This window comes from Cydia amplana, chromosome 1 (genome assembly GCF_948474715.1).
Source record: "Cydia amplana chromosome 1, ilCydAmpl1.1, whole genome shotgun sequence".
Taxonomy (NCBI): domain Eukaryota; kingdom Metazoa; phylum Arthropoda; class Insecta; order Lepidoptera; family Tortricidae; genus Cydia; species Cydia amplana.
This window is the reverse complement of record NC_086069.1, coordinates 1,248,357-1,257,910: the sequence shown is the minus strand read 5'-3', so window position 1 is coordinate 1,257,910 and position 9,554 is coordinate 1,248,357. Positions and strand designations below refer to the sequence as shown.

Genomic DNA, 9,554 nt, shown 5'->3' with positions numbered 1-9,554 from the left:
CTTGTGCATTAATTCTTCGGAACCATAAACATACATTGTATATTGTCTTTAAAAGCACATACGACATAATGTAGGTATTTATAGTAAAAGAAATGTGTGTAGAATGGGATCCTGATAACTCTACACATGTTTTTCAGTGACATAGTGTGAAGGTGTCATAACCCATACCTCAAGTTCTCGTGATGTGACTCTTATAGGAGCACTCCCACACTTGGTCACGTTAAATTCGATGCCGGATTAGCTTAGACAGGCGTGGCTCACTCCGCGATTTCGTCGCTTTGCTACAGGTAGCTAAAAGTACATCCGTTCGGCCCCAATTTTGGGGAAAGCCATAAGCCGCGCGTGGCGCTGTCGCCACCTAGCGGCCATATCTGTGCTGACCGTAACAGACGCGTTTTGTTAGAGAGTGAGTCTTCTGTACTTAGTACTATTATTTATTCTGTGGCTTAGGCAGACTTTACCCACTACTACAAATGGCAATTTTTCACATGCTACATGACCCAGTGATGAAAATAGGTATTTAATTTTTTAACAAGTTCTTTATAATGATTGCAGTATTTTTACTGTAGATTCCTCTATGCAAAAACCAGAAATCTCATTTCGGATACATGACTAACTTATTTATTTATTTACTAAGGTTTTGGATTAAATCCAATTTATAACTTTTATAAGTGTGTTTTTTTTTTAGTATATTTTTTCGGTACTTACATGTTTTTTTAAACATAATCATGTCATTTTTGTGGACATGAATTTAGAATATAAGTATGGTTTAGTTTATGATTATGGTTGTAACGCGTTACTGATGTTGTCCTACTTTTTTGTTTTATTCTGTGGTTTTTAGTAACCGATTAAGATAGTACCTATTGCACGTATTTTTAAGTTACTTAACTCGTTGTAAAGGAGATTTTTAATTCTTCTTAAATGCTGATACTTATTTGTACACAAGTTAATTAAAATTAGCTTATTATATTTTTAATTTATATTTTGTTTATAGGGCTCAAACTGTCATGACTTAGGGTGGTATTCCACCTGTCCGATATCTTTGTCCAGTGTGTATTTGCGTCTCACATTTTGCTTAGTGAGAGAGTGAGACACCATGCACATTGGACAAGAAATTAGACAGGTGCAATACCAACCTTAGTAAACTTTAGTACCTGGTGTCAGTATCTGATTTAGAATTCCATATCCAAAACTTATATTATTTTTGGGTTCATAATTTATAATGTCTTTTTTAACAGCATTTGTAGTCAAATTGTTATTGTACATTAAAATATACCTTATTTAGATAACCATTAAGCCTAATTTAGAAGAAAGCTGTGAACCTTGTACTTATTTTCTAGCCAGTGAAAAGATCTAGACATTCCTAACGTAGAAGTAAGATTCGTCCTATATTTATTTATTTATTTTAGTAATAGAAACGATACTTGCCTGCGACCTAGGCTAACTAAGAAAGATTACGATTGTAGACTGATGCAGTTTAGCTATTTGATGTACTTGTACATGGTGGAGGCACTAAAAGCGACAATAACACTTGATCTATCGTGGGCTCGTTCATATTCAATATCTGGGAGACCGAACTTTGTTCGAAAAATATGTAAAAACTCAAAAATGCGCGTTTTCCCAGAGATAAGACCTAGCCTACCTTGATCGATTTTTAAACCCCCATAATTATATATGTAAGTAGTAAATTTCATCGAAATCGTTAGAGCCGTTTCCGAGATCCCCGAAATATATATATAAATAAACAAATAAAAAATCAAGACTTGCTCGTTTAAAGGTATTAGCTAGATATATGTAGTAAATTTCATCGAAATCGTTAGAGCCGTTTCCGAGATCCCCATATATATATAAATAAATAAACAAACGAGACTTGCTCGTTTAAAGGTATTAGATACTATTTGACAACTGTCAACTATCAAATAATTAATGTCTCATAACCGCTACGCGGGCGCCACTGTCGTGCACATAGCCAGCGTATCCGTCAATTGTAGGTATAGTATGTAACTGTCAAGAGTACAAGTTTATTTGGTACAAATTGTTTATACACTTGTAGAGTCTACGAATGTTGCCTTAGATCAGGGGTTCTCAACCTTTTATCGAAACCTTTGAGCGCCAAGGACGTCAACTGACGCGCGCGGCTACGCCCCAATATCAACCTTTGTGCATTCCGACAAGGTTCACGATGACACGCACACGATAGGCGTGGCGTTCAAAGGGTTTAAAGATATTTCGATTTTTAAAAAACCTTATAGTTTTATAGTAGTAAAGTAATAATCTACGGGTTTTATTGATATAGCTTTATACGCCCCACTGGTTAAGAACTCCTGGCTTAGATTTAGAAAAGTGATAGTTTCATAGTTATGTTGTTCCTGTGAAAACGCACTGAATAAACCAGTTAAAACAATTTTCTTTTGGTTTCTCTCCTCCTCTATAAACATACAGGTCAAAATCATAACCCTCCTTTTGCGTTGCCGTAGTCGGGTAAAAAAGGACGCCAAGCACGTAGATTTCAATACATTAACCCGTCATTTCCTATCTATAGTTGGTCAAATCAATTTGTCAGTCAGTAAGAACCAGGAAAACTATACTCATCCTTTTATTTTGGGTGCTGGTACTCTGCTAGTACTAGTGTAAGATAAAGATAGTATCATTCTGTCTATGTTTGAAATGAGACAGTCCTTTGACAAACTATAATCTATAGCGCGCGCATAATTATACTTATTTCTACCCCGCTGGCACCGCCGGCATCATGATCGGGACAACAATAACAAAAACCATTTATTTCCCCAAACAAGTGTATTCATAAGTCACCACAATTAAAACCTTAAAATTAGCTACAAAATAATCAACCACAACCCTAAGGGCGGCCGTCCACGAGAAACAAGCAATATAGCGGCGCGGCGCGTGATAACGTTCCTATTGGTTCGTGTTCATACCGTGGCAAAGACCGTCTCTATCAGGATGAGGTAAGACCGTCTACAAGCTCTTTGGTCGCTTCACTTTTCCGTTTGTACACATGCTCCACATACAGTCAGCAGCAACAGTTATAAGCGGGCAAGGTGTTCAAAATGATCTTGACGCGACTTTATTGTTAAGAGAATAAGAGCGCGTCTAGTTAATTTATGACACCTCGCCCGCTTAACAACTTCTGCTGCTGACTGTACAGAAGGTCAGTAGAGCAGAAGCGAAGCTCTTCCTTCTGACTGTGTCTAAGCGAAGTACGTATTCAAATACGAGAGTTCCTGACCTATGACGGCCTTCCGAAGCAAAAAAAATATATGTCGGTCTTCCGCACATTGTAGTGGATTCTTAGGGCTCATTTAGACGATGCGAGAAGTCGCATGCGAGTTTCATTACATATCGGGTTTTGATCGGTCGGTTGAATTGGACGTAACCAACAGTCCGCAATGTAACTAAAATCGCATGCGAGTTCGCGCGCCGTCTAAATCAGCCCTTAAGCACCGCCTCGCGTCGCTCATCTGCGGTGGACGGTAACCTTAATTTGTAACTGAAAAATGTATGTTGAGCAAAAATTAGATCACATTCTAAGCTACCTATATAAGATAATATTTTTAGATAAGATAAAATATAAAACAAACACCGTGGGTGCACTTTTCTAATCTGCCCAGTAGGCATGAGTTTTACTGAAATAGCCACTAAAAATACAATAAACAATGATATGAAAATATTACAATATATTTTTTAATTATTTGACTGTCGGACCATGCAGTAGGCTTTTATAAAGATAACATAGATATATTACATTTATTATGATTTCTAAGGCACAATTAAGTAGTACAATTTCTAAAAATTCGGAATATTTTATTAGGTATTATACTGAAAACATATTTTCCAAATTTTACTAATGAAAAAGATTTACATATTATGTAAGTAATCATAATTTAAAAACAACTTACTTATCCAAAATAAATAAAAAACCCTATTGAACATAAAAAAAGCATTTTTATTATATAATCATAAGGATATATATTTTAAATTTATTTTGCTTTTAATCACAGAGAAACTGTGTTAGCCTCGCAAGTGAGTTGACATACAACAATCTAAATATATTATTTATTAGTTTATTATTTATTACTCAACAATACTCTACATCACCGGTAAATTGTCCAAGTATGCTAAATTATATCATTATTAAAGATATGCTGGTTAATATAAACCAATGTTAAATGTCCAAATAAAAATAACAATCTAGGTATTAGGAAAACATTCACCAGTACCACCGCCCACTGCCAACTGTACATCGGACCTTATGCTTTTTGTAATAAGGTCCACCAATGTACAGTTAGGAGTGTTGCTGTTGTATTTACAAAATAATAATAAAGTGCAATGTTGCAACCCTATCCTCCTATAAACAAGCGCCATCGCACTGTTAAAAAGTTAAACACAAAGCTAAAATTATCTCAACCTCCACTTACTAAAAAAACAGCCTCAACAGTACTACGCTGCAGTAATACTGGACAATACCTCCTTCCCCAACTTAGAAGCCATGAAGTCCAATATAGTCATCACCAGTTCCCTCCGACTAGCCGTACAGGCCAGGACAAGCTCGAAGGCGTGGTAGTAGTCCACGGGGTCCAAGCGTCGCAGGTAGTTGAAGATGATGAAGAGGATCTCTTTGAGCTGGTGTTTCACTGACGCCCAGATTTCTCGCAAGGATACGTAGGCTGAAGAAGAAAAAAAGCGGCCAAGTGCGAGTCGGACTCGCCCATGAAGGGTTCCGTATTTAGGCGATTTATGACGTATAAAAAAAAAACTACTTACTAGATCTCGTTCAAACTAATTTTCGGTGGAAGTTTACATGGTAATGTACATCATATATTTTTTTTAGTTTTATCATTCTCTTATTTTAGAAGTTACAGGGGGGGGGACACACATTTTACCACTTTGGAAGTGTCTCTCGCGCAAACTATGCAGTTTAGAAAAAAATGATATTAGAAACCTCAATATCATTTTTGAAGACCTATCCATAGATACCCCACACGTATGGGTTTGATGAAAAAAAAATTTTTGAGTTTCAGTTCGAAGTATGGGGAACCCCAAAAATTTATTGTTTTTTTTCTATTTTTGTGTGAAAATCTTAATGCGGTTCACAGAATACATCTACTTACCAAGTTTCAACAGTATAGTTCTTATAGTTTCGGAGAAAAGTGGCTGTGACATACGGACGGACAGACGGACAGACGGACAGACAGACAGACATGACGAATCTATAAGGGTTCCGTTTTTTGCCATTTGGCTACGGAACCCTAAAAACGGTGGGTTCATTAACAGTGAATACACAGGCTGTGTATTTTTTTATTTTATTATACCCAATGCCTATCTAGTTTTATATATAACTTGGCCTACCTTACTTTTAATAAATATTTAGCAGAACAACATAATTCCTCTTTATTTCACAGCATATTTGCTTTCACTGCTGGACTTAACCTCGTAAGACCCAAGGCAATTTTGTCGCTTTTGATTTTGGAACTTTTTTTATTTCTATAAGATCAGTTCATAACTCGAGTTTAATTTGTACTTGTACAAGTGCATGGGGACTTACGAGGATGCCTTTTTCATATATTTTCACGTTATTGCAGTCTCTTTGACACCCACAGAACATATTAAAGAGGTTAGAATGGCTATCGCGCGCAGTTAGTATCGGAACCGGTGTCGCCGCTCGTTCCTCTCCACATTTCTCGTGCAACAGTAGTAAAAACTTGTGTGCCTGGTGAATGGATACGCCTCCTTTAGACAGATTTGATGTCTGGCTTCTTAATCTGAACGTTATTGTGGCGCAAAAGGCATGTTTACGTTTTTCGGTCAGCGCGGGCGAGTACTAGCATGCGAGCGTTTGCTCATAACCGGCGGCGACACGTACCCTGCTCGCATCGCCATTCTACTTGTTCTGTTTTGACACCCATCCATCTGGCTCCTGTCTTTCTGTCACTACATCCCATCTCCAGAAGAGTACTGTTCGTAAATATACTTACTAGAGACTCCAAGGCCCGCTGCACTGCCAATACCAGCCCCAAGGGCGGCGCCCATCCTGCCCCCCGCATAGCCCCCCACAAGCCCGCCGGCCAGCGCAAATGCTCCTGTCAAAACTGCGGTGTCACTGTTCCATACTATGCGGATTTCAAACATATCCCCTGAAAATAACAATTCGGTTTCTGTAAATTCTGTAATGCCACCTAACTATGCCGAAAGACCTGATGCAATGTATGGTTAATTATGAGTTACACTAATGCCGTAATGAATGCATGAAGACGAAGAAGATGGCCAAGTGCGAGTCGAACTCGCGCATGAAGGGTTCCGTACCATTACGCAAAAAACGGCAAAAAAATCACGTTTAGTGTATGGGAGCCCCACTTCAATATTTATTTTATTTTGTTTTTAGTATTTGTTGTTATAGCGGCAACATAAATAAATCATCTGTGCTGTGATCAACTGTCCAGCTATCACAGTTAATGAGTTACAGTCTTGTGACAGACAGATGGACAGCGGAGTTTTAGTAATCTTAGGTAGGTACCTGTTGGTAGTTCACATAATAGTTACTCTTCTATAAAACATTGGACGCCAATAAATATGAAAGCAGAGAACAGTCTTGTGTCCTGTATAGTTCAGTCCAGTCTAGAACCCATGTCCCATAGTTTAGAGCAGTTTCTGCCTTACGGGGACCCTTTTCACCCGTGGCAAGTTCTTCAATTACCTTATATATCTTATATTACTTCTAATACGTACATAAAGGATAATTATGCAATGTCTTACCCAGTTGCAGGAGAACTTGTTCAAGCCAGGTTTGGTCGTATCGAACTTCGTGAAGAAATGGTTGCAACTCCATCGCCATTGTCAATCTTACACTATTCGTCGAGCGTGTTTTTTAAACCCTTATTTGCGTTTGCTAAACTATGAATGGTAGCATTAGTTATGACGCTAAAGGGCTTCAATAATTGGCAACGAAACGAAAATAAATACGCCACTAGCAAAAAGTTTGACGTAAATAAACAAGACCGTTTGGTTCAGTGTTGCCAGAGCGCTTCCAGCTTATGTACGGTCGTACGTCAAAAAAGGTACGATTTTGATAAAAAAAGTACGGTTTTTTTTATTAGTATAATTTTCTTACAGAAACAATACAAAACAATATGTGGGTGTGTGGGTATGGTGGGTGGATGAGACATGAGTATAGTTTTCCTGATTGTTACTGACTGACAAATTGATTTGACCAACTATAAGTGTAGTGTACACGTCATATACTTGGTCAACCAGATCTTGTCAGTAGAAAAAGGCGGCAAATTTGAAAAATGTAGGCGCAAAGGGATATCGTCCCATAGAAAATTTGAATTTCGCGCCTTTTTTTACTGACAAGATTTGGTTGACCAGCTATAGTTAACCAATTTTGTTTGCATTGATATAGATAGGTACATGAAAAATAAAATTTGTCAAGCCATTTCCGTCAGATGAAAAAAGCGGCAAATTTAAAAAAAAATGGTGCGAAGGGTTATGGTCCAATAGAAAACTTAAATTTCGCGCCATTTTATACTGACTAAGTTGTTTGACGGGCTATAAATGGCCGGCTGAATTTTGACTACCTGAGTTTTGTAATCTGGATAATAATGCCAAATAAAACGAAATACACTCAGATGACTAAGTAACTTTCTACTGGATATGCAAATGTACATATATAAATTAAAAAGAAATGCATGTGAATAAGATTGGTAAGATAAACAAGTAGGATTTATGGACATGACATGACAACTTCTTTTAGCGTTTTTATTATTCTTCGAGCAACTGCACTGCATTAGAAGCAATCACAAAGCAATATTAATAATATTACACATAAATTATTTAATGTAGTTTTATGGATAATAGCCAATACCCTACCAGGGTGCCATGTCATCTATTTCCATTGTAACATCTATTCTATTGTACCATGGTTAACATGGTTTGCAATAAACGATATTACTTTAGATATTTTGCCCTGAACAAACCATCCTGAACCAATACAACGAAAAAAAAAGTTGATAAACAATCGTACATCAAAAGGTACGGTTTTAGTACGATGTACGCTGCTTACAAAAAAGGTACGCAAGGGTCCAAAATAGTACGGAAAACCGTACTAAAAGGTACGATCTGGCAACACTGGTTTGGTTTGACAACGACGTCAACATTCCGTTCAAAAATGTGTAATCGAGTTTGATGAAGTTTGAACGTTACCTATTGTTTTTATTTTGTTTTGTATGGACTTAATGGGGTAGGGCAGGTATTTAGACAAAAATCCACCAAATTAGATTTTATTATCCATATTTTATTTAATAACTTCACATTCTCAATGTTTGATCATTTGAAGGACATGTTCTACATGATAAAAATACACACATTTTTTATTAAATACAGATAGATACTTAGGTACACTATAACAATTTGCAGTCATGTAATTATTAGTCAAATTTAATAAATAAATAAATAAAATTAAATCCATTATCAAATCGTACAACATTATCTCATTAAGCCTACCCTCATTTAAATTAATTACTGCTAACCCTGCTAACATAACTTAAATCAAGCACTCGTAATGGAAGCTAGATTAGACACCAATTGCTTTCCCAATATCTGCGAAGAGCTTTCCAAAATCATCCTGGCAAGTATCGTGGTTTGCGGGTTCGCATTGGCCAGAAATAAGGCGGCGCTCGCGTAATCTTTGATCCCCAGACCAGCCAGGTAGTCGTAGACGAGGTCGAACACGTCTGCGAACTTGGGGCGTACTTCTTTCCATACTTCCCGCATAGAAATAGCTGCAACAAACACATAAGTTGAATTAAGACTAGCCACATTTAAAAAAAAAACGGTTTTACGTTGTAAATGAAACAACGTCTAACATTGTTTCGACCAATTATAAATTTAAGTCTACTTGCACTTTTAGTATCTATATGTATTTTACATATAAATGTAGTAAAGAGTTATTTTGTTAGCTTAAAGTCAATTTCAAGCAATAAATCAATATGATCTTTTTCTTTTCGTTTTGTTAACTACCTACCTGAAATAATAACCATATCATTACTTGAAGAGGTAACTGAATATCATTATAATGGAGCAATACTACTTGAGAAATACATAAATTAGTTACTTAATATCAACTCACCAACGATACCAATTCCGCAAGCACCGCCAACTGCTCCGCCAACGGCCGCTCCCATTCGTCCCCCGTACAACTTTCCAATCAGCCCCCCGGCCAAAGCCAATCCTGCGGTCACCAGCATAACGTCCCTTGTTCGCTCAGTATTCATTATCACGCGGAAGTCGAATTTATCAACGATCGACAAAATTAAGTTTTCTAGCGACAACGGATCAAAAGGTAGCACTCCAGGAAACGAGCTGCGTCGCGAACAAAATTCGTAGTCCGCGCACTGATCATCTTCATCTTCGCTATAATTGCTATCGAAAGACATCGTGAATGTTTCTGATTAATGTATCTAGTTCGACGAGCAGAGAGAGAATACGTGGATGTCGTGGAATCAAACCGTTCATAAACCTGTTATTTAATTCTAGATTAT

The 9,554-nt window shown here is 37.2% G+C and overlaps 2 protein-coding genes across 2 annotated transcripts; both read right to left on the bottom strand.

The window, feature by feature from the left end:
• Positions 1 to 4,458: 4,458 nt before the first annotated feature.
• On the bottom strand, positions 4,459 to 7,011 carry LOC134652473 (uncharacterized). Its single transcript, XM_063507668.1, has 3 exons — positions 6,772 to 7,011; positions 5,994 to 6,152; positions 4,459 to 4,685 (listed from the first exon to the last, which is right to left on the bottom strand). The coding sequence occupies exons 1-3, from the start codon at positions 6,848 to 6,850 to the stop codon at positions 4,459 to 4,461; spliced, it is 465 nt and encodes a 154-aa protein (XP_063363738.1). The 5' UTR covers positions 6,851 to 7,011.
• A 1,533-nt stretch (positions 7,012 to 8,544) lies between these two features.
• On the bottom strand, positions 8,545 to 9,522 carry LOC134652462 (uncharacterized). The gene is made up of 2 exons (XM_063507656.1): positions 9,143 to 9,522; positions 8,545 to 8,795 (listed from the first exon to the last, which is right to left on the bottom strand). The coding sequence occupies exons 1-2, from the start codon at positions 9,447 to 9,449 to the stop codon at positions 8,563 to 8,565; spliced, it is 540 nt and encodes a 179-aa protein (XP_063363726.1). The 5' UTR covers positions 9,450 to 9,522; the 3' UTR covers positions 8,545 to 8,562.
• Positions 9,523 to 9,554: the final 32 nt, after the last annotated feature.

Excerpts from the sequence above, each read along its gene's own strand:
- LOC134652462 (XM_063507656.1), bottom strand. The coding sequence starts at position 9,449 with ATGTCTTTCGATAGCAATTATAGCGAAGATGAAGATGATCAGTGCGCG. Across the intron at positions 8,796-9,142 it reads TTGCGGAATTGGTATCGTTG|CTATTTCTATGCGGGAAGTA; the intron begins GTGAGTTGATAT and ends TGTTTGTTGCAG.
- LOC134652473 (XM_063507668.1), bottom strand. The coding sequence starts at position 6,850 with ATGGCGATGGAGTTGCAACCATTTCTTCACGAAGTTCGATACGACCAA. Across the intron at positions 6,153-6,771 it reads ACAAGTTCTCCTGCAACTGG|GGGATATGTTTGAAATCCGC; the intron begins GTAAGACATTGC and ends TGTTATTTTCAG. Across the intron at positions 4,686-5,993 it reads AGCGGGCCTTGGAGTCTCTA|CCTACGTATCCTTGCGAGAA; the intron begins GTAAGTATATTT and ends TTTCTTCTTCAG.